This window comes from Lepisma saccharinum, chromosome 23 (assembly GCF_977018435.1).
Source record: "Lepisma saccharinum chromosome 23, izLepSacc3.1, whole genome shotgun sequence".
Lineage (NCBI taxonomy): Eukaryota > Metazoa > Arthropoda > Insecta > Zygentoma > Lepismatidae > Lepisma > Lepisma saccharinum.
This window is the reverse complement of record NC_139251.1, coordinates 26,819,748-26,846,215: the sequence shown is the minus strand read 5'-3', so window position 1 is coordinate 26,846,215 and position 26,468 is coordinate 26,819,748. Positions and strand designations below refer to the sequence as shown.

At 37.2% G+C, this 26,468-nt stretch overlaps 1 protein-coding gene across 8 annotated transcripts in view; it reads right to left on the bottom strand.

Moving 5' to 3' along the window:
* Positions 1-3,906: 3,906 nt before the first annotated feature.
* raw (NDT-like domain-containing protein raw) overlaps positions 3,907-26,468 on the bottom strand; it is a 261,149-nt gene continuing 238,587 nt past the window's right edge. For 6 of the 8 annotated variants that reach the window (XM_083144445.1, XM_083144447.1, XM_083144446.1 and 3 more), the window contains 5 exons: positions 25,368-25,553; positions 20,526-20,670; positions 18,121-18,265; positions 13,623-13,706; positions 3,907-6,247 (listed from right to left, as the gene is read on the bottom strand). In XM_083144445.1, coding sequence (XP_083000571.1) covers positions 6,110-6,247; positions 13,623-13,706; positions 18,121-18,265; positions 20,526-20,670; positions 25,368-25,553 — 698 coding nt within the window. In that variant the 3' untranslated portion in view covers positions 3,907-6,109. The remainder of the gene's footprint in view (positions 6,248-13,622; positions 13,707-18,120; positions 18,266-20,525; positions 20,671-25,367; positions 25,554-26,468) is intronic. The other 2 variants (XM_083144449.1, XM_083144450.1) reach the window with 1 other exon arrangement.

Below are 26,468 nucleotides of genomic sequence, written 5' to 3'. Positions count from 1 at the left end.
TTATACTGGAATGTTGCAAAACACAAAACATATGTGGATAAAAATAAAAAGGGGAAAGGGTTCAAAATCATCACAAAGAAAAAGTCAAAATATATTGCAAAACACTTTTATCAGGGTAAGACAATTTTACAGAAAATACTAATACAAACAATGGTTAAAAGAAGGGGAAAATCTTCATAATACAAAAAAGTTGGCAAACTTGCATTAGCAATAACAAACACTGAACAGGAATCCAGTAATTACAATAACAAACAATTTAAAAAAATTGCCACGTAATAAAGCTATGACAAAAACCTCATTCTAACAGAGAAAAGTTCACTCTGTAGAATCAATTTGTGAAAGTATCTCTTGAAAATAATAACTTGATTTTTTATTTTAAACTTGAATCAGGTGTTCTTTTCATAATTCCATGTGGGGCTTCTATGAAGAATCAGTTTAGATGAGAAATTTCTGCAGCACACTATGTTAATTTTGTTGCGAGTTATATTTTAATTACCAATGACATTTTTGTAAACAATAACACTGCTACATTTTACAATTTCCAACCTTTTCTTAGTGCTATTCAGAGTTAATTTAGAATAAGCTTTTGCAAATGATTAAATATAAAACAAATAGTATGCATTTCTTGCAAGGTGAAGTGCATTATTATATAGACATATCCACGATCTTATGTTAGTTGTCTTTGAGAGCATGCATAGTATCTTAGGTGTACTCCCTTGCGAATGCCATTAAGAATAGCATTTTCTTATTTGACAGCAATATGTTATAATATTAGAGTTACTTTTGTACCCAGGTTCTCAACTACACTCAATTGCTGCGACAATCCTTTCTACAGATTCTTGTACTATTAATGCTCAACTGAGGCAAGTACAAAATTTATTAGAATGCCTTTGGTTTCTGTAACTACTCTCATGCTTAGCTGCCATGCATATCACCTAACTTTTCATTAATCTGAGACTTCATTTGATCTGTTTTGTCCTTAGAAACTAACATATACTGCCTGGTTCAATCATAGCTAAAGAACAGGTATTTGTTTTTCTGCATTTTCACCTTGTGGCAGCCACCAGTTCGAATCTCTACACCAACCAGTTGCGTGCCCAGGATTTTCGAAAAGGAGGGGTTATGTATACTTTTTCTTGGCAGTCAGCCCACATTTTGTCATATTTTCCTACCTTTAACATTCTTTTTTTTTTAGGAATACTGGGTGAAAGGGAGGGTATAACCCCCTTCAACCACTCCTCCCTTGGGCATGCCACTGAACCAACCCAACAGTCATGTTTAGGTTTCAAATTGAATACTTTGTTACCAACTGAATATATGAAGAATTATTTTTCCTTGTAATGATATATTGCCTGCATTGCAACACTCTCCCTTTAATTCACGGTTGTTACAAACAATTAATTACTTTTTTTATGTAATGTTTCAGGAGAGCACACACTCCCTTCATAAGTAGCTTGATCAATGTTAATATATAAAGAACAATGGAAAATAATATGGGAAGTAATTGAAATATCCACAAACATCCTTAGGCCCAGATAACAAAATTACTACCCTTTTCAAGGTTCATTCACAGAACAGATTGGTCATTCAATAGCAATGAAATAAAATGTGCTTATTTTCAAGACACGATCACCGACACTGAAAAGAGAATTTATGTATCAAAATGGAGTAAATATTTTTCAGCATACGGGTAATTCTGAAACTTGCAAACGTTCCTGAGATGGTACTGTAATAACAGCAGAAAATCGATTGCTAATTTCAAATCCTCATAAAATTATACACTTTGCATCATAAAATCACACTACTAAACAATTTTTGACAAAAGTTTTGAAATTCTGATCAGACAACAAATCTACAGCTGCAAAACGATGCCCAATCAAAATTTAGGAACCGACATTAACCAACTTTCAGTTTCAACCAGTTAACAGAGTATAACAAATAGGCCTGCCATAACATTACTTTTGTTGCACTTAAGGATTTAACAAAATGTTCACATGCTCCTAAGTACACTTAAAACAGATTAACGTATTGTACATTGAAACAAAAATGGTAACCTTTGTATGTAAACATACGGAAAAATAGCTGAGTCCTTGAACTAATAGTTTTGTACAATCCTTTTTTCTCATGACATCACCAACCTCGGATACAGAACAGAGAATGTCTGTGTGTGCACAGAGATCATTTGGTTAATAACCAGCAACCTTTATCGTAGTTTGCAGCAAAACAAGCCTATCACAGTGAGTTCTATTCTACCTGCATTTGATATTACCATCAGTTCAATGGCAATAAAAAAAAAAAATGCCTCCAAAGAACCATGCTTCAACGGACAACTGTGTTTACTATTAAATAATATGATTTAATGTGTATTACATCAGAAATGTAAACACAGAAGGCCACACTTGGTAACACAGACCAGTAATACTATGGATTACTACTACTACTACTACTATTAATATAAAAAAAAAATAGCTGTACTGCAAATGAAACTTTCACGTGTTTCGGCTGTGAATGCAAAAAAAATCTGTACATGTTTAGTTAAATTACATAGCAGAATTCAACAATTCTGAAGCAATCAGTTCTAACTTCAACACAATATGAGTGACAAGTATCATAGTTGTCTTTCAGTTATTGGGAGAGGAAAGGGGATGGGGGCACATTGTATAATACACCAATATCTTGCATGTAGGTAATACATTTTTTTGGATTACTGATATGGGAGATTTGTCCCTTGTACCCCTACTGACGGCACCCATGATATAAGAACATTATATGAATCAGTTTCTTGCTTATATTTGAAAAGTTAATATTAAAAGATTATTTCGTTTTCTTGAAAGAAGTTTACTATGATTGAATTCCCACCTTTATGTCATTTAGTATGAATATACTGATTAGAAAAACTAAAATAAATTTAAAATATAGTACATTGTGATAGCACAGTTTATGATAGGCAGCAATGTTTCCCAAAGTTTTTGTTCATATCATCAGAGCAAGATGACTGTGTTTGTGACAAAACATATGATCTGATAGCATTCTTCTGCCCATAATAATATTTATTACTAGATATACTGCTTTGATTGTGTATTTTCCCGACTGTTGATACCTATGTCAAATCAAGGTTTCAATTTTTTTTAATACTGAAGGAAACAAATTAATCTATGAATATTGTGCACCCAACCTGCGGTAATTTTAAGCAGTACGGCTGTATCAAAGTATATGTTTTAACATTGAAACGCAAATACATACTCCAAAACTGTTGGATTCTACCATGATTTAACTGTAATTCCACAAATATTGAACATATGTATGTGAACCACCACCAAATATTCACTACACTTCTCAAAAATATGCACTTGTGAAAAAACAAAAAGCACTGTTTTACATTCCCCAATAGTGTGCGGGAATATCAAAACCGAAATAGCAATAAACAAATATGCACACAGCATGACCTACGTAGTCTTAACGTAATTTGAATTTTATATAATTCAATGCAGCTGAATATTATATTATTAACAGGATTTAATGAACATATTTTATCACAGTATGAAACTACAGATATTACCATATTGGCCTGAATATAAGCTGTCCCCCGAATATATGCTGCACCCTAAAATTTGAAGGAGCGAAAAGAAAAAAAAAAGATGATACCTGAATATAAGCCGAGGGAAGAAAAGAAAATACCATTTACTGGCAGATTCAGGGAAATATAATTAGGTAGGTACATATTCAGTAGAAATGAATATCTGAATAAGCTTAGAGAAGAACGAACACAATCTTAATAAAATCAAAGAGTGTGTTATAAAGAATGACAACTGTTTTTACAATGCCCAGTTAGAAACAACAATTATTGTGTGTCATACCTACTTCAAAGGTAGCTTTCTGTTAACAACAATGCTATTGTTACAGTTAGAAACAAGGATGCTATTGTTGGATAACATTATGGTATCTACAATGCGGCCAGTTTCTACAACGCTATTGTTGCATTATCATTATTTCAAATGAGAAATCAGCACATTTTTAACAGCATATGATTTGACGAAATGTCATATTTTTTAAGGTCGCAAATATAGATGCATCCTAATTTTTCAAAATTGGAATTTGGATAAAATGTGCAGCTTATATTCGGGCCAATACGGTATTTATTCTTTTGGTTTCAGTTCATCAAATATGTATGTGACATTTGTAGGGCTGCAACACATCCGGCATGGGAACAAAGCCATTACAATAATATTGAATTATTTTCATCATTTTCAGCTGCAACCAGTAACTTATAAGCTAATTAATACGGCAAGCTGAAAGGAAATGTATAACAATTACTGAAGTTATGTATATGGCCTTATCAGCTACACAATAAATGATTTTTTTAGTGCAATCTAGCATATAATTGTACTGCAACGAAATTTCCTGCACCGATAAACAACCAAGCCTTATGTTCCCAGAACAATGGTGTGTTCAGTTAGTTGTCTTTCCAACGTAACCTTCATCTCACACAAAAATATGCATTTCGAATAACCATATTATCAACCAAAGCTTCATTATCACAGATATTTTAGAAGAAAATAAAATAAGAAAGATAATGTAGTGCTTACTCAACATTTTCTAATGAGCCCTTTTATATGCATTGAGCATGATAAACAGCAATGCATCTTAACAATGTGCATACAACGATGTGAATTCCAGTTACATATAAATATACAATATTAATCCTATAAACAATTATATTTGCTGTTTGTTCAACATTTGCATTTAAATACAATTAACAGTAACTGTGCAAATGAAGTTTTGTGTAGTTTAAAAGTACAAAAAGATGCCTCTTATACAATACATAGATTTCTAATTGTTACCTTCTCTTCTGCAGGGTTTGTTGTTATTGTTCAGAAATTAACTTTTAATATGAAAGCCAATAATGACCATGCAAGTTATTTTTAAATAATACGTTGCCATTTTTGCATAGCATCTTTATAAAGAACTAACTTCCATCAGAAAAATTTACATTAAACACTTCATACAAGCAAAAAACAAAATGTGTGTTAGGACGTAGTTTCTCCCCTTCATTAAATTAAGAAAAAAAAACTGTTTACAACGAAAAAGGTAAAACACTCTTTTAGACAAAATTTAAAGCAACTACTTGCTGCCACGGGAACAAAAATATCAACTTGCAAAAATGTATCAAACAAAAAATGAGGGCCTACCACAGACACGCTACTTATTTTACACAAAAAAGGAGGGGGGTCATAATTTGATTTTGTGATTAGAATCTGACTTATATACAAATGCACAACTTAAAAGCTATCAACATTTAATAATAATAATAAAATAAATACAGTGCCTAGCTCTTTGTTATAACCATCAGTTGTTAGCATATGGGTTCTGCCTCTTCCCTGATTATACGTTAGAACAAAAAAAAAAGTAGTGATTTAGCACATAGACTTTCAGTGCAAAATTTCTTTAGTAAATTACACCATACATATTTTGACTATTTTGTCTAGCATTACAATGCAAAGATATCTGTGTTTATAATAAAGCTAGATACAGCTGCCACCTGTTACACACAGTTCTTGCATTTTAATTGCAACCATTGTAGTCATTTGTCTATAATAAAGCAACTCATCTGAATATTACACAAATCACTACACAATATATATATACACACACATACATATATTTATGAATATCTACATCTGTAAATGCGAACACCTGTAAGTACAAACAGAAATATCAGTGCAATTTCCCTCTTCGTATAGTTCTCAGGTACTGAACACACTCGTCCGTTCCCAGCATGAACACCCTGGTCCCCTATTCTTCATCTTCTTCGTGTCCATCTCCAGCTCGGCAATACTCAAAGTTTTCACTGTACACTCCCGAGTACATAAATAACACAACATAAATACATTGTCTGCGCATGCTTGAACTCCCTAGGATTTCAATCTCACATTATCTACTGAGGTAGAACCAAATCAACGTCTTCCGAAGCAATGAACGAAAAATAAAAGCTTGCGTATCCAATCTTTCCTTTGTGTATCCACTTCTTTACTTCTTATATATACACTTTAAATACTGAGTGCTCATCTGCGTGCACATCCAAATTAAATTGTCCACACTGTAAATTTCACTACCGCGTCTTGCACTTCTGCACAGTACACTCTACTGCTTCCGTAATGTCTTCGAACACGGGAACGCCTTCTCGGTTTGCTAAATCGGACAGATACATTCTCCCTCGGTTATAGTCCTTTGTGGCTTGTTTTGAAAGCTAAAAAAAATACAAATAAAATGCACATAGTGCATGATATTTTAATTTGTTAATGTGTAGAAAATACAGTGTCCCAAAATAGTGTTTACACTAACTATAATAACAGCAAGTATGAACTTTTTTAACTCTGCCATAGATGGTCCTAAGCCCGGTTGAGAAAGGAGGAAGGTTGGTGTGGAAGGCCCAGAAAAATTAATAAACCACAGCATAAAACTAGTGCTGCCTCCTAGAAGAAGAAGAAGCAAGCTACTGTTGCTAGACAAGAGTCTGTGCAAACAGAACCTGGAATGGTGAACGTAGTTTCCTTATAATATAAAGTGTTACATTGTTTTGTGAGTTCCTTAATAAATTCAGTTAATCTTGTTAACATATGTTTTTCCATCGCACAACATTATGGTGCAGTCGGTATAAAAGAACTTTTCTCTTCATGGATTGCAGGATTTGCAAGAACCTTACATTTCCGTAAGTTTATTCTATTCGGACTGACTGTCCTCATTCGTACAACAAGATGTTGTAGCAATCATAAACGTGTTGCTTTGACACAATTTGACATAACACGGTAAGGATTAACCGTCTAAATAGTGTGATGTAAATATATATATATATCAACATTTCTTCTAACGTGGAAACAAGTTATATTCATGAAGCGTACAAGGGCTTTGTCACGTTCATAGATACATTGTTTATCCGATGCAGATCAAGTATAATTATAAGTGAAAACTCACTTTTCGTAGTTATTAGGTTAAACGTTTGGATTAACAGTCATAAATATGTACACAAACATGATATTTAACGCTTTCGACGAAGATTCAGAGGACATTGTAGTGGAAATGAAGATTATCTCTTACGTTTCGAACAGTTGTGTAACATTCAAAAGTTCAGCGATGATCAGAGAGTTCCTATACTCATCGCCTTTATAGGTGCAAAGGCCTTTAAAGTCTTGAAAAATGTAGTAGCACCAGACCTTGTACAGAATCTGTCGTATTCTCGTCTAAAGGATAGTCTTTTGTCACACTACAAACCTGTAACTAATAAGTTTGTTGAACGATATAAGTTTCAACGTTGTGTACAAGAGGAAGGTGAAACCGTTTCTGTTTATTTCATAAGGCTGAAGCAACAAGCCATAAAATGTAACTACGGCAATTATCTGGACGAAGCTTTAGTTGAACAAATAGTATTGGGCATACGATCTGAAGTTACTAGAAGAAAGTTGCTTTCAGTACATTCACTAACCTTTCAGCGATGTCAGGAATTGACATTACAGAATGAAATGTTAAGAGAAAGAAACCCGATTGTTAATATGATCAGAAAATGTAAAGCAAGAGTCAGCAGTTTCATGCACCTCAACCCAATTTCCAAGAAGAACAGTGCAAGGGGACAAAACAAAACAACATACTTATAGTTCGCCTAATCCAACGATTCATGGAATGAAATATACTGCTTACAGCTGTCCTAACTGTACATACAAACATGATTCTAAAGACAACTGTCCAGCCAAGGATTCTATTTGTTCATTCTGTAGGAAACGTGGTCACTGGCAAAAGCGGTGTAGGAAGAGAGAGAAGTTTAAACAGAAGCACAATAGTAATAATAACGTAGGACAAACTACTGAAATCGAAAATTTGAAGATGTCAACTTCTCATACTTCACTTGGCGAGCAAACAGCATGGTTGCCTAGTGTCGTTTCATACAGTTGTGACTCACACATCATCGGGTCACCTACGTCCAATTACCCTTTATCGAAGAATCCAATGTTAAAGGATTTACTTATTAACGGCAAGTTTATTGAATGTGAGCTCGATACAGGATCTGCCGTGACTCTATTCCAAGCAGATTCATTCAGGAATTGGTTCCCAACGACACATATTAACCATTCCTGTATAAAATTATATGGCGTAGGGAAACAGGCTCTTTCAGTGCAAGGACAAGCTGAACTGGAACTTACACACTCTGGATCGACTTACTCACTTCCTGTTATTTTGTGCAAGGAACATCTAAATTATCCACTCATAGGTCGTACCTGGTTAGATATCGTTACTCCGGATTGGAGAACGCTACTGTTACGCTCAGAGTCGGCAAGTTCTATGATAGGGATACCTACAGAGATTGAGAAACTTCAACACTCGCAGTCCAATTCTGATCAAGCCTTTACTTCTAGCACTAGTATAGAAGTAACGAAGCCGATGTCGAACACCATACACGTGCCATTAAGTGAAGATGCTACACCTACCTCGGATAGCGGATTGTGTTTTAACAAGGAAGGATTAGTTGAAGAGGAAACTTGTCAATCCTAAAGTCCAAAAGTCAAGAAAAGTTCAGGTAATAGGTGGCCGGAAGCTAGATCCGTAGGACAAAGACTCCACGTAGACCATTTCTTCTTGGCTGGGAGGAAGTTCCTGTTGCTTGTGGATGTTTACAGTCACTGGATATATGTCTGGCCAGTATCGTCGTTAGATACACCAGAGACCATACGCTGGATTCTTCAGTCATGCTCGACTCTCGGAATTCCACAGACAATAGTTTCTGACAAAAGCCCAACTTTCAGCAGCCACACGTTCCGTTCCTTTTGCTAGCAGTTCGGGATTGAACACATCACAATACCGCCGTACCAAAGTCCTAGCAACGGGCTTGCAGAGAGGTACGTACGCACGGTAAAGACTGGCATGTTTAAGGTGTTGCATGAACATGCACATCTGACTTCTTTAAGTTAGCAGAGTACCTGCTGTTTTTGAGGAATTCCCGGTTGGGAGAGGAACGTAGTCTTCCTGCAGCCTCAGTACTCACCTTTAGTCCAAGAACATGGTGGAACTGTATACATGGTGATCATAATAGAGATGCCGAGAGGACAGAAGCTCCTCCTTTCTTGAAACCTAGTATCAACCACAACAAACCATACAGGACAATTTCACCTACTGAAACCCTATGGATTCCATCACCGAAGCACTTGTCACCTAACTTCAAGGAGGCAGATATTGTAGAAAGGTTGGGTGGAACTCACCTTTACAAAGTGCGCTTTACCGATGGAACTCAAAGAGTGGTACATTCACGTTGGATTCGTCAAAGGACACACAGACAACAAAACAGTCCAGAAACCTGGGATGATAATAGTCCACCCGGACCAGAAGGCACGGCGGAGGATCGAAATTCGGATTCCGAAACTAACCCACTTCAACCAGACGTTGATGACCATCAACCCCAAGATGCTGACGCTGCTCCACGACCAATATACACTCCTCATGTACCTAGAAGATCGACCAGGATTAAGGTACCCCCTGACAGATACAGGTACCATTGTTCAATGTTTTTTTGTTTTTTTTGTAACTCTGGGAGGAATGTAGTGCTGCCTCCTAGAGGAAGAAGAAGCAAGCTACTGTTGCTAGACAAGAGTCTGTGCAAACAGAACCTAGAATGGTGAACGTAGTTTCCTTATAATGTAAAGTGTTACGTTGTTTTGTGAGTTCCTTAATAAATTCAGTTAATCTTGTTAATATATGTGTTTCCATCGCACAACAAAAACAAATCAAATCAACATAAGGGGTGTACTTCCACATAGTACACCCAATTGTCAACCTCACTTCCACGTAGTACATCGTCGACTGCATTTTACAGACGAATGAGGCTCTGGCGACTGGCACTATGGCCAGTATAATTTTGTGTGTGTTGTCCTGTTTTTTGTCCTTGTGTGTGCTGAGTGTCCCTTTACAGCCTCAGCTTTTAACGAAAGTCAGAATATTTTAATATTTTAGGAACACGACATTGCAATCATGGACGATTATTTCATGGAATGAAGGGAATGAGTCATTCCCTTACAATGTAGAATTATTAACTGTGTTTATGTGGTCAATTTATTTTTACAGTTTCATTCAAACTATTCTTATGTATTCGTATATCTATCTACTTCTAAGGGCTGTTGTAAAAACCGTGAGACGTGTGTCCTCGTCATGGTCCTCCTAGGCAGCCAGCAGACGACCGACCATCAGTGTTCGTGTCGCTCACCCTCGGCAAAGAGAAAGGGAGCATTCAGCATTCTTTGTAGATCTTCGGCATGGGGAATGCATGACCACCACTCATTCCAGTCTCGCAGTTTCTTTCGAACTAAATCCGCGTAAGAAGAAATATTTTGCAATATTTTTTCTTCATTTACAGCAAATTTTGTGTTGTCAGTTATCCCAATAAATTTCATGTGTGTTACTTCTGAAATTTGTATGAAAAACGTAGGTTTAAAATCATACTTAACAGTTGACCAAATCAGCGCGGTTCAATTGACTCGAAGGGAATGAATCCACAGAACTCATTCCAGGTCTTGCAGCAACTAGCTAATGGTGCGGGGAAGAGAGTAGGTGGGTGCTGGAAGCACTCTTCGTCCAGGGCATGAGACCAAGAAGTTTTGAACAGAAGAGAGGAGTTATTTCTGGTGGTAAATCAATGTCCAATTTAGACTCTACTGGGTGTAATAAAGAAAAAAATGTGTTCGATATTTTAATCCAGACCAATATGGAATAATAAGTGGTTGCAGAAGAGCATTAAAACTCTACTGTTGGCTTTGGGTCTCATTTTCAAATGAGTTCTGCTCCCAAGTCCACTTCATGCATAGACAGGCCAATCGGGGCTGGACCTACAGTTTACAGTGGGATCCGAACCTCTATGTGCCTCCACCTGGTATTGAACTCTGTACCCCTTCATTACAAGGCGACAACGTTACCACTTACCATCCAGGAGGACCTATTTTCAAATGAAAAGGGTGTGTGGAGCAGTCCAGGTTTTGATGACATGAACAATTTACTTAAATATCACAGCATCATCGGCAAACTCAAATCCGTGCCGAAATTCTCCTGACAATATTTGCAACTATGAGAATGAACTTGGACGATCAACAGCGCAAACTGGTGACAATGAATCAAAAATAGAAATTAAAAGTTTTTACAATTAGTAGATAAAGAACGCAAAACAAGTGTTCTTGAAAACACTTTCTATTCTTTGAAATTGAGTTATGGTCATCATTTGACATTGCTCGTCACAGAAGTGAACTAAGTGTCGCTTATTCCTCAGATTAATATATCTCGATGGGTGTACAAAAACCTTTGTTTTACTTGAAGAAAAGGTTTTCCGAATTGTTCAAGTTAAGTTCGTTGGTTTGAACAATTACCGTGTCTAGTGCTAGTGCTGAACGATCTTTTCATGATTTCACAATTCACTGTTAATGTAGAAATACTCAAGGACAGTAATTGAGAAAAAACTGCTAAAACTGAAGTGAAAATGCAGAAGATGAATTCTACAATTTAGTGATAGAATAATTGGTGGAGTTAATAATAATAATAATATTTTTTAAAATTTCTTACGACATGTGCTTTCCTTGCTGTAAAAGTCACGGACCACCCCTTATTGCAATTATGCTATTTTAGTTATGGTGGCTGGACCCTGTATAAAAATAGCCTAAGTGCTGACACACCCAAAATTTTAAATTCAAATACAAATCAACATAAAGACCAGCAGGTGCCCAGGCTTAGATGACAACCCCATCAGGGTACTAGGGAGCTTAGGGCTTATAACCAACACTCACCAAAATTCTAATTATTAGAGAAACTAAAGTGAAGCATAGCCGGACTCATCGATTGACGACAACTTTTTGCCTGAAGAGGAAGATGAGAATAGCTACAATCAAGTAGGAGCTGCTGCAACAAGAGAAGACGTGGTTGGAGATCAAGAGCTTGGCGAAGATCCGGACAAAATGCATCACTATGCTCCAATAAGAGCGAAAGGGAATAAATCAAGTTTTTTTAAGTCAAGTAAGTCAACGAACTTTTTTGGTGTCACATACCTTAAAGTTCTATAAAAATAACTGGCATTGGCAGCAATACATCGACAAAAAGCAGATATGGTTTCCATAGCAACGGAAGCACAGGTGGTCTCTGGTCTCAATCGCATGTCTTATGTCATCCAGTATCCATGGCTTTGTAATGTTCACATCATTTTTACAGTTCCCCACAGATAGAAATCTAACAGTGTTAAATCAGGAGATCTGGGTGGATATTCAACATTTCTTGAAAGAAACATTGCTCACCCCTGCCATTTGGTGTAAACTTATGCCTACCTAACTAAAAACAACAGAATGCCTACATGTGCTCAACATAGACATTGAATAGTTTTTCTGTTACTAATGTTCAAAGAGTGTAAACATTATTTTTGGACACACTGTGTGAAAAGAGGTCATTATTCTGTATGTAACCTGTTTACAGACCTTCTCTTGTACAAGACGTATTTTTAAAGTAAGTACCGTTTTGAAATTCCACCGCTGCAGCGCTGCGGTCAGTGTCCCGTGCATGCGCACTGTGTACCTACATCTGTTGGCAAGCCACAGACGCCATTGCAGCAACAATCGACCGTGTATACATTTGCTTTTGCGTATTTAAAATGCCTCCGCCGATTGAGAATCCCGCCGACTGTGAAATACGTGCTGTTATTCGTTTTCTTAGTGCTAAAGGCGTGAAAGCAGTTGAAATTCACCGTCAGATTTGTGAAGTGTACGGACAAAACATTATGAGTGATGGAATGGTACGCAAATGGGTAAGAGCTTTCAAAGATGGCCGAATAAATGTTCATGACGAGGAACGGAGTGGGTGACCCTCAGTGATCACTGTCGATTTGGTGCAGAAAGTCGACGAAAAAGTGAAAGAGAACAGACGCTTCACAATTACTTCGTTATCAGAGGAGTTCCCTGAAGTTTCAAGAAGTGTTATCTACGAAATTGTTACCGAACGCTTAAACTATCGAAAATTGTGCTCACGATCGGTACCAAAAATGTTAACTGAGGCGCACAAAAGCAAACGTTTAGGTAGCACCTTGACTTTTCTTGTCAAGATCTCATCGCATCATTTGGCTGGGAACAATTTGATCATCCTCCATACAGCCCCGATGTAGCGCCCAGTGACTACCACGTGTTTCTGCAACTGAAGAAGCATCTCCGAGGTCAGCGCCACGATGACAACGATAGCCTCAAAACGGCCGTGTTGCAGTGGCTGTCAACTCAGGCGGCAAACTTCTATGATGACGGAATACAAAAGCTTGTTGTTCGATATGATAAGTGCCTTCATATTGGTGGCAATTATGTGGAAAAGTAGATAAAAGTGTGGTCATTCATGTAACAATAAAATTGTTACAAAAAGTTTACTTGTTTTTTGTACATATCAAAACGGTACTTACTTAAAAAATACGCCTCATACATCATTGTAAACTGAGCCTGACGAAAGCTACCTGAAATGTTTGCTACTTTAAACAGAGTTTCTTTGTATTTTTATAATATTAGTGATATAAACAAGCAATGGGTAGCATGAAGAACTAAAATGCACCTTTCTAGCAAGAATAATACATAACTCACCTGGTCATTCCCCAGTACACAACCTTCTGCAAGATGCTGAACGCAAAGCACAACTTTGCAACCGAGTCCTATGTAGTGTGCAGCCTAGGTGAAACGAAAAACACATGGTTGAACAGAATCTTGCATTATTTACATTGTATGGCTTAGCGGATACAGATGCCTATATATTGGTATCAGTAGGGACATTGAATTTTCGCGATGCGCGAAATCGCGAAATGTGAAAAAAAGATGCAATTTTGAACATTCTGCATGTAACTACACCCCCAATGATGAAATATGCATGAGTTTTATTCGTGAAGTAATGCGAAATGTGGGCTTTCCATGAAATGAATGCTTTTTCGCAAAATAACCGTGAAATATCATCAAATTAAGTAGAAAACATGCAAAAACCAGCAATTGAGGTTGTCCGCGCAAACTGTCGATTTATAACGAAATGTTTGCCTAAAGTTTCCTACCACTTGCAGCTGAAGAACGTTTTATCTTCGATCACATCAGGAAGACGCTGCAAATTGGGATTTCCCATGCACATAATCTCAGTTCGAAAACTTTGCTCCCTGTCAAGCTGCATTCCTTTCTTCCGCCGAATATGCATTTTAGAAATGAAGTGATTTTCTGTTGATGTACAGTACATAAAAATCAAGAAATAGTTTATCAATTTATAGCTCTTTTGTATATTGTTTCCTCTCATGATGAAGTGTGTGCCAATTTTTTTTCCCCACTGCTGGTATATACCGCTGATCTAACATTTTATTTACCGCTCTCCTCAGTTTTTATTTACCATAAATTTGTGTCCCTAGGTATCAGAAAGTATTATTTCAAATTAGTTTGCAGCAGTATTGTGTGGAAAAACAAATTCTGTGATTAAACAAGAACAATTTTAATATTCTGATGTAATTTTTTTTAATATTTTAAAGCAAAACTCTAGCATTGATGTGGCATAATTTCAATGGATACTTATACATCATTATTAACCCTTAGTACGCCATGCGAGGCTTTGAGCGCGAAATTTGAATTTGTATACATAATGGAGAAAAATCGTAATAACTCTGGCACTATGGGACCAATCTACTTAGGATAACTTTTGTTTTGCAGGTAATACATTGGTGCATGCAACCAAGTAAAATTTGGATGCCCCAACCGCGGGGGGGGGGGGGGTTACGGGCGGGGGCTGCATCCCCCGAATTTCAATGAAAAAACATAAAAATGTGGAGTTTGCCCCCTCTTCTCCAGCTACTTTGGGGAGAAAACCGGAACTTTTGCTTTTTTTTTTTTTTCAAAGAATGGACCTTCCACAACAGAATTAAACTTGATTCATGTTCGTGGCTGCAATACAATTTGAATAATAACGCAAAACGTAAAACTCTGTTTTTTTCCTCAAAACAGCGAATTTTAGCCAATTTGCATATTATTCATAAAATTGTTATAACTCTGACACTATGGGACTAATCTACTTCGGATAACTTTTGTTTTACAGGTAGAACATCAGTGCATGTACTGTCTGGCTGCCTTAACCGAGACCATGGACGGAAGTGCGCATGCGCCAACCGGACGCGTTCAGTGGCTAAATAGGGGTGACAGGAAGCGGGTTCCTTGAAAATCGTCTGCTGTAGAAGTTTCAACGTAGTAACATCGCCGCCAAGATACATACAGAGATGTTTACGAATTATGTAAGGTCATATACTACATCAGCAAACAGAACATATCAGGAAAGTATTCATATCGTCACATTAGTAGATAAACTTGTTTGTAAAGAAGTAGCTTTATTTTAGATCATTCAATTAAATTGTTCTTCTTAGTAAATATTATAATTAGCACAGATGAACACAACATTAATCAGGATAGTATTTATTAATAATTATATTGTTGTATATAGTATTATAAGTATAAATGTAGTAACTGAATGGCTTGTGACAGTTTCTAGCATAACGAGGGTGTTTTGTCGATTGTGCAACAGGGGCCAAAACGTCCCAATTTTCCTCATTCCATTTCGAAACTGTTTGTTGCCAATTGTATAAGATCCATCGCAAATCACAAACACAACGCAGCAAGCGGTAATAAACACAACAAGCAAACCCACACAAGCGAAATACCACAGGGTAGTTCGGCGAGTGCTTCTCCCTGCTTCCCCTCTCGCGTTTGGAATCGTCCTTTCCAGGTAGTTTTGTCTTCCTTGGCCGGACTGTAACCAAGTAAAATTTGGATGCCCCAACCGCGGGGGGCTTACGGGCGGGGGCTACATCCCCCGAATTTCAATGAAAAAAACATAAAAATGTGGAGTTTGCCCCCTCTTCTCCAGCTACTTTGGGGAGAAAACCGGAACTTTTGCTTTTTGTTCAAAGAATGGACCTTCCGCAACAGAATGAAACTTGATTCACGTTCGTGGGTGCAATACAATTTGAATAATAAGGCAAAACGTAAAACTCTGGCGAATTTTAACCAATTTGCATATTATTCATAAAATTGTTATATAACTGACACTATGGGACCAATCTCCTTCGGATAACTTTTGTTTTGCAGGTAGAATATCAGTGCATGCAACCATGTAAAATTTGGATGCCCCAACCATGGGGGGGGGGGGGGGGTACGGGCGGGGGCTGCATCCCCCGAATTTCAATGAAAAAATCATAAAAATGTGGAGTTTGCCCCCTCTTCTCCAGCTACTTTGGGGAGAAAACCCGAACTTTTGCTTTTTTTCGTTCGCACTTGCATCTTGTGTAGCTACTGTCAATCTATTTCTTCCCTGTTGATTCGGCTCTTTGTGGAAATATGTCCGGAAGGAAACAATTGTGCCTTAGGGAAATCGATGAGCTGTTATATGATACGAACTGTTTATGGTGAGGCCTTTCCTAACAGAGGAGGGAAGGGAGCCTTTGCAATCGTTTGTTTTGTCTCTACTTCTGGATAGACTCACGCTTGCGCCTCTGGCCATCGTCAAGCTTCATTGCATTTCTAACATAGATGCGACAGAAAGCTGACACTGCCAAACCTCATCCAATCCCCTCTCTCCTTGCCCCCCCCCCCCGCCACTACTTCAGCTAGATCACCAGGTCTAAACACAAAGAAGAATGTGTGCCTTATCAGTACTAAATCACAGCGTTGGAAGCTTGAGTGAAAACAGCATCGTAAATACCTTAACATTTATTGTGTCTGTCAACTGACGAGAGCCAACACCTGGGCCCAAGCCCAAACACGTGACATATTCCGAGAAAGCGGGGGGGGGGGGGGGGGGGGGGGAGTTGGAATTTTCGTAAACACGATTGCAAAACATGTTCCCGAACGAACTGTCAGTGTTTCAACCTCAATATACAAATATAAGTGTGGCAAACCCTCGATAATTGTATCTAAAGCTGTTTGTAACATATGTGTTACAGTGGCTACAAGGGACATACTTTTTTTGTAACATATGTGTTACTGGGGCGGACTAAGGGTTAATCCAATATTCTGAGAAACTTGTAATTGATATAATATCAAAGCATTTTATTGGACAAGAGTACTGGTATCAGTTTAAAGAGGCATCAACTCAGCTCTAATTCACTAAACAACTAGGTTGTACTAGTCTAATTGAAGCCAACACAAAATCAACTATAAAAAAAGGTGGTACTGTACTTTACATCTGCATTGTTAACATATTAAAAAACAATGATAAAACACACCATGTACCTGCTGGTCACTTCACATCACCCACAGAGGCGCAACCATGAATTTTTGTCTGGGGGGGGGGGAGCAAGTACCAGGATAAACGTAAAAATAACATTAATAACAATAATCACAATATTATAACATTATTATTGTTATTATTAATTTGCTATATTTTACTTTGCTTTTGTGCTACTATTGGCTAATTTGCAAAGATGGGGACGAGTGATGATATGATAAAAATTGATGAATGAACACTAACAAACATCCATGCACAAGCTGGGATTCGAACCCGGGACAGGAAGTCGACCCTGGGCACCGAACGATCTAAATGGAAATACGTTGTAAAATTAATTGATTGATTTATGCACAGAAAGGCTAATCGGGACTAGAACTACAGTTTAAAGTGTGCTATTTGGCTCCACCGGTTATCAAACTCAGGACCCCTTGATCACCAGCCCCCTAGCTACGGTTCTGAACTTGATAAGACTAAGAAAATTTTTCGAAGTTTCTTTATTTGCACAAAATATGAAGTTGTGAGCGGTAATTGCTCCCCTGCAGGTACACTTGGCCATTAATGTTTGTCCCCCTTGCCCACACGGAACTCATTTCCATCCAAGGTTCCCCCCCCCCCCCTTGTGGTTGCACCATTGATCACCCACCACAGCCAGAAACAATCCCTAGTGTGATACTACATCCCAGTACCCATACCGGCATCACACTACACTAGCCATAAAACTGAGCACAATGATGAAAGGTCCATTATGTTGGAGAAGATAAAGAGAAGTTTCTGCTTGTTCTTACTCATTCTTTACGCAATAATTTTATAGCAAAGGAATAATACTAAAAACACTACACTCACCACAGCCATAGATGCCAATGAACGAGTTGAGTCTGTTATGACGAACAACAACATGAAGCTGTTATCCATGGCAGCTGCCTCGATAGGTATTAAACGTTTGCTCCATTGCGACATTTGAGGGTTGAAGTATGTAAGGCCACTTTTCCTGAAACAAAATGCAAATTGTAACATGCTTATCTTCTAAAACACACTGAAACTTTGTTATATTTATATAAAGTGGGTGTCTGATCTGATGTTGGACAAAAAATCTGCATGTGTATAATGCTCACACTGGTTTTTCATTGGGAAAAGCAACATACAATTACATCTCATACATAATATGCAGTACAATTGAGGTTCAAGAAATGGCTTTCTTGTTTGTCATAAAGTTATTTATATGCAGGTCAAGAGCAAATGACTTCATACCTATTCAATGAGACCCATTGCTATGTGGACCAAAAGGAGAATATCATCTTGGGTCACCACCCTACACAATCTCCCCCTCTCTCCCTCCACTGTGTCTAGCATCCCAATGCTTTCACTTCTGTAAACACCTTGTTTATTCTGTAGTAGAAGAAAGAGGGATCAATATTATGTTATGGGTTTGCAATGATCAGGAAGTTATTTTCTATTATTTCTTGCCAGGCAAATACTGCTGATACACATCCTGTGTGACAGGTGGTACATGCTCAAACTCTGTCAGAACGGTGCCGCTTTTCTCTGTGTCGCAAAAGTTCTGTTACAAAGTAAAAACTCATGGGAAATGGCTATTTCACTATTATAGTTTGCTTTTTTAAAATTATTATTACTAACAAATACAACCTAGTAATTTGTATTTGCGCCTGTTGATATATACATGTTATACACTGTGACATAGTGAAAACATGCGTGATTTCATGTTGACTGTCCAAATTATTCCGTGCATAATACACACAACAGTCTTCGGGGGCAAAAATTTTGGAAAAAAGTATGCATTATACATGAGTAAATATGGTATCATAAATTCATCATGTAACATTTTAAGGTAAACTCCATGTTTCTCCTTGTAGATTTGTTCACACTTATTTAACTCTCCACTTGTCATGCTGTATCTCTGAGATACACACAACTAAAATTGTTTATCTTTTGGAAACAATTGATTGGGTGTGCAGTTCTAAGCTTCTCAGTAACTGCTTCCCTCTTTGTCTGAATACAGATGACAACAGTCTCCGCATGGCACTCTTTCATGTCTGGGCTTAGTAGGCTGTTTGTATCTGCGAGATACAGTGTGACCAATTTTGTTTGGGTTAATGGTAGCACGGTCTGCTTGGAAAGTGGACTGTTAGGTATTGAAGATTAGGCACACACAGGAGATGTACTATGTAGAAATTTTCAGCGAAAAATGTAGGCTCCTGTTCGAACCTGCATTTTTTGCTCAAAATTTCTACGTGGATCCGGAAAAATGCTGAACTTAATTTGTTCCATGCTCTTGTAGCAGTGGTGGTGATAATGCAGAGATAATTCAGAGACTGAATCGGAATGCAATGGCAACTGCGATGAACATCAGAGTGATGCACATAAATAAATGTTTTGTAAGGTGGCAATAAATATAACATGTAGTGCTAAAGAAAAGTTTTGAAGGTGCTTAAGAATCATTATAAGTTGGAGCAAAATAAAATAAAGTGAAAATTAAAAATTTGTTATGAATATGTTAGCAAAACATTACTTGTATCTCACAGCTATAGCACAACAGATTGTCTTACTTTTTGAAGTACGACTGATGAAGGTTAATTTTGGAGAACATTACACAGAATGATCCATGTAATAAGGGTTGCTTCTGTGGTACAACCAGGGTCATCTTTTCACAGAAGGGGAGGACCTTGGAAACGATACTACAGATAATATATGTCTGTTTTGCTTTAGTTAGAACTTGAAAACATTGATTTTCTTTGTAATTTTTGTTCATTTTGGGTTCATTGGAGAAAGAGGTAAGGAGAGAGTGGGCAGCTTTCAAAGAAAGTGACAAGCAACAGCAACACACGAGGATGGGAAAGAAAGACTGCCATCAATAGCATATGCTGAGTGGAGAAAAGGCAAAAGGAAGATCAAAGCATTTGTGGAAAGTTCAGAGTGGAGTGTGAGAAGAAGAGCGCAGGATTTGAACCTAGCGAAGTTGTGGAAGAACAGAAGCTAGAGAAGCTTCACTTCAATGCTGTGAAAAGCAAACGATACCGACCTGTAACTTGGAGTGACATGTTAAGCAATTGTATTACGTCAAATGGCTGACGCAACGTCACGTTGCTTCTACATGTCAACAAATGCATGTGTTGTGTTACACTGAGGCAACCAAAAACTGTCATCTTGGTGACTCCAAGTTTTTAACATTCATTTGTTTAGTAGTAGTTAGTAAGAAGTAAACACAGAGTACACTGCTGTCATCAACTTACTTCAACAATGGAATGGCTATGTCTTCTCGCCAAGTACTCTCCCCACACGATCCTCCTAAATAGACATCCCTCATGCAACTGGTCTGTCCATTTACTGATGATCCAATCTGGAGAGGCCGGAAGTTCTGTTGCGGAAATACCCATTCTGCAAGAAGCAAAAATATGTTATAAGCAACCACCTGCTTGAAAAATGTGCACAGAATACACTAATTCAATCCAAAGCTTTAAGTTATTCATTTCCTGATCTACAAAATGTTTATTCTGCCAACAGTTCAGCATTATGAATTAAGGAAAATATCAAATTAACGACTTGCATAGCTGAAGGTAGCAAGAAGTTGGTCAATAGTTGGAGCATTTCAGTATTTTGATTTCTATCATGTTACACTACCTCCAAGGCAGGTCATGTGTATTATTTTTATAATTACATGCAAAATATTTGTACACTTTTCTATAAGTATGTGCATGTGAATGATTAATTGGTTTATTTTACTTCGCTTCTCTGCCACTTTTGGCTAATTGCAAAGATGATGAAATTGATGAAGGAACACTCGCAAAGAACACCCATGCCCAGGCCAGGAATCGAACCCAGGATCCTCCAATGTTGTGAATGTGTGTGTGTGTGTAGGTGGGACCATATTAAATTAGTGTTATACTTTTCTTTCTTTTAGGTTTATATATGCTCTGCACATTTACCATGCCATATATTTGTGTTCTAATATCTTAAATGTTCTTGAAGTGAACCATTTCTAGCTGTTAAAAGTTAATGTTTCAAACTAACAAGTCGTTGGTGACAGATGCCAATCAAACACATATGAACTCAATATGAGAATTGGGAAGTTGTCATCTGGAAAATGGAATGGAAAGGTCATTTTGCTCTTTTGTTCTTGGGTCGGAGAACATTTGAAATGGATACTGAAAGAAGTTGGGTCGTCAGACAGCATATAGAGCAACCACAAGACAAAGAACCCTTCACCAAAAAAAAGTCTCCACACATCTTTCAGCTCCACCGGTTCAACTTGGGCCACAAGGAAGCATGCTCCACTCTGCCACTCCCCTCAATGCGGGAGTATGATGCACAAGAGTCGTGGGTCTGTACGGGCTCTCTTGCCAGTGGTGTTCCACTATAGTGCCTAGATGCCGTGAAATATCACAAAATGTGCAACTCAGGAGACTGCACCTAAGACATACTGAGGCTAACATGATTTAAACTCATGACAAATGCATCTGTGATTTCTATTGTGTGTGTGTATGTGCAAATATGATGGAAGTGTGCTCTTTATGTACATGTTTTTCTTACTTATATTACATAAAAGCCTAACAAAACTTTCTCCAATTACTACCAATAGTTTTTAACCCCCCCCCCCCCAAAGAAGCAGAAGGAAAACTTGAAACTCAATGCTAATAGAAATTTAGCAGAAAATGTAATCTAAACCAGTGTCTGGCATACAGTGTCATTGCTCCACCAAATCAGGTCCACAATGAACACCAGTAATTCAAAGACAACACTGGATGCAACTTTATCCACTCACTTGAATTTGGTCTCCATCAAAGCACTATGTTTCCATTAGTGTGTCGAATAGCATCTTCAATACTGGATAGTTTGCCGTTAGAAGGAGGCAATATGATTCCACTACATCTTACATTGTAACTGACAAATTGATAGCAAAAAATTGGCCAAATCCAAGGTGGCTCAGTTGATAGAGGAATGACATGGTATGCCTATACCTATACATCTCACTAAGTTTCTACAGTAATGCCAATTATACAAATATTACGAATAATGTTCACTAAAAACTCCTTTATACAAATTTAATGGGGAGTGCACATTTTATATAATCTGGAATATACTGTAAACATGTGCTGCACCTTGAAAAATTAGTGAATATAACACAATAAAATAATGTTATTAATAGAGTTAGAGTATAGTACATGTACCATGTTATATAACATGGAATTGCTTTTATATGCTATTAAATACTGATTTATAGTGATGGAAAAATATTCTCGTGTAATTTTAAAATTATTTCGGACACACTCGATTTTTGGATAAACGAGTTTTCAGTGTCAACACAGAGAAACATTTCTGAACTATGTACAGTAAAGGCGATTGTGATACCCATAAAAATTAATAATAAATGCTAAGCCTATCTGACAATAGACATGCACTCCAGTTACAAAAATACAAACAGAAATAATATAAAAATATACAAAATAAAGTGGTTGAAAGTTAAAAAGGACTTAACAATCACGCCAAAATACCATCTTCCACACACCCCTTCTGGCACTCATTCAGTTGTTCACAGCACACAATTTGACAAAGGGGATCTTCTTGAAGGCTAGACTATAATAGCAAGAAGAGAATTGACTATATTCACTGTTATTGGAATAGGGACATTTTGATGTAATGAATTTAACAGAACTAATAAGATTATTTGCATAAAGTGGTTAATTCAACTGTTAATGTTACAACGGCAAACCAGTAGGAGAGGAAAATAAAAGAGGACAATCATACATAAAGTCATATAGTTTGCTACAACAAGGTCTAGAGAACAAATAGAAAAACTATAATCAGAAAAGAACCTAAATCAGGCTGATCACCTTTACTAAATGATGAAGACTGAATAGTGGAAATATTAGGATAAAATGGTTATGTGCGGGGGAAATAAACATGAGAAGTGGAAGTATCACTTGTGTTCTTCATTCACAAAAGAACAGATCAAATTGAACTGTTGTTGTTTTAAGTCCACTTTATGTACAGTAAGGCTAATCGGGACTGGACCTACAGTTTAAAGTGGGATCCGAACCACTATGGGCCTCTACCGGGTATCGAACACAGGACCCCTTGATTACAAGCCGATGAAGATACCACTGTGACATGGGGGAGGCCCTAGAACAGATCAAAATATGAAATTCTTAACACTGTTATAAGGCCACTTTATGCACAGATAGGCTAATAAGAACTGGACCTACAGTTTATTGAATCATTGAAATGTGCCCTCACTGGGAACTGAACCCAGTACACATGAATTCAAGTTCCTACAGATAGAAGACATTATGCAGAAAAATACATAAACCTGGTAAAGTACAACAGAAATATTAACATAAATGCACAAATATGTGATAAGCTTCCTGTAAAATGTACTCTTTACAAAGGGGAAAATTGATGAATGCAATGACTCTGATTTATACCAGAAGACTGGTGGCAGATATGGACAGAAAATGAGGAAAAAAAATAGAGCTGAGCTGATACCCATACCGATGGCCAATACTCTTCCCGATTGCTACCAATACTGATCCAGATGCTTGAAAATTATAACAAGTGTTGATTAATCTTACTGGATGAGTATTCCGTAAGTATCAATTTAACAGAGTTTTGCTTTAAATATTGAAGAATTATATCAAAATTAAGGCTGAGCCGATACCACTTTGAAACGATACCGATACTCTAACCGATTCCCACCGATACTTGAAAATTGTAATAATTAAAAGTTGTTCAAAATAATAATAATAATTCCACTTTAATTATATGCATCAATTTACCAAGATTTTTGCTTTAAAATATTCAAGAATTATATCAGAATATGGTTTGTTTGAACTGAATTGTTGTTTTAAGTCAACTCTATGCACAAATATTCTAATCAGGACTGGACCTACAGTTTAAATTGAGATTCAACCCAATGTGAAATGTGCCTCCTCTGGATATTGAACCCGGGACTCCTTGAAAACAAGACGACTGTGTTACCACTACAATATTAAGTTACATGTTATCACAAAATTCAGTTTTTTTCACACAAACTGGTACAAAATACAAGAAAACTTCGAATTTTGCATAATTTTCAGGATATTTAGAGTCCGCGAAAGATTCACGTAACATTTAACCGGAGCCCGTGAAAGACTAAATTCCAGAAAAGTATCGGCCAATATCGGCTAATAAATTCCAACCGATACTTTCCGATACTGATACATTGGCATCGGTATCGGGCTCAGCCCTAATCAAAATATGAGAACACTTGTTGTGTAATCAAAAAATAGTCTTTTCTTCACACAATATTGGTGAAAATAAATAAAAACTTCAAATTCTGCATAACTAACAGTATAATCAGACTGTGAAAGTGTCACGTGACATTGTTGCCACGGAAGACCAATCCAGAAGAGCAATGGTCAATATCAGTACATAAAATCGAACTGACACCTTCTGATTACCGATACCACTGGTATTAGCCATGCTGACACATTGGCACTGGCATCAGCTCTGCCCTAGAAACAAGCAATGGGGTAAACAAATGATGAACATAAGGGAAATTTTGATTCTGTGTTGAACTATTAAATGAAATAAAATACTGAATCAAAACAGCGCAAGATGCTAATTTTCACCTGGCAAAAATCAACATAAATAAAAAGCTTTCGAACACACAATAAGCAAAATAATTATGAACAAGAAAAATGAACAAATTACGACTAGACAACGGGAGAAAACCATTCAGAAAAATAGGTTACGAGACAGAAAATTCAACAAATGATTGAAGCAAAACCAGCAGCTCGTCAACTTGTTCTTTAAGTGTGCAAATGTACAGCAAGAGTAACATAAGCAAAGTCTACTCACATTTTCAAAAGCCTAAACAACACTTACCATAAAATAACTTGTTTAAAAATATTGGAAACATACAAAGAAATGGGAAGCAAAAGTGAAACAGTGCTCCCTCAACTAGCAGGAAGTGCATACAACATGAACAAAAAAAGTGGAAATGGCTAGGATTTCATTGGGATCTTTTGGTGAAGATGCAGGTAGACTTCTACAGAGTGCTGCTGTGAACATCCAGAGTTTTTTAGATACTAAAATACCTAAAATCTTAATCAGAGGGCTAAAAATAGCCTGAAAGAGGTTGTAAGCTTTGGCTAGAACTATGTCCCACAATTTCCGACCCTCACTTTCACGCATCTTGAATTCTGCAACGATGGAACAAAACTGGTCGAAGTTCACATTGATGCGATCATATGGAATGTCTTTCACTTCCTTCCCAAGGAGTCCTGCAATAGAAAAAGAGAGGAATTTTAATACAATTCACACTTTTTAACAGATACACACACTTAGAGAACAACTAACCTAAATATTTACTTTATTAGATAACAGCACCACTATGCATGTGATACAATTACGACTGAACTGATGCCAATGTATTTGGTACTGGCTGATACCAGTCGTATCGGAAAGGGTGAGTTCGAAATTCATCAACAATGCCAGTATATACTTTTTGGATTCCAGGACTCTCGCTACTTTCACAAAAATGCTTCAAGAGACTTTCATGAAACCTATCATGGAAATTATGCAAAATGCATAACTTTTCATTCTTTTTTTAAAATTTAATTTATTGAAATTAACTATTCAATTCACGATCTGCATGCACTGAAATGTGATTTATATCCTGTCCCACCAAACTGTGGAGCAGGGCCACACATAGTGGCAGAGGAGGAGGAGGGAAATCGAATGGTGAATGTGCAGCGTTGCCAACCGTATGGTTCTGACTGTACATGTAAAGAAAATTCATGGCATGTATGGACGTATGGTCCAGACCTTATTCCATACGCTAAATGTATGGCTTATCAAAACTTGCTGTTTTATCCCTAATATTTCCCTAAGAAATTCTTAAACCAATCACATGAACCTGGAGACAAAAATATGGTCCGTTTGCCATGTGCGTACAGTATTACATTGTCAAAGCTTCCAGAGTGAAGCAGGGAAATCGGGTAAATCCTGTTGCCCATTACACAATCCCGTTTCTCTCACTGTTCATTGGTGGAGCCGTCTCGCATCACTACTTGCATAGACACTAGTTCTCGTTCACCTGGTTTACAGATAGCTGATACTGGGTATAGGATATCTTCATTTTGTTGCACATGTAGGGTGACCAACTCTCCCATATTTCCTGTATTGACATTCTATTT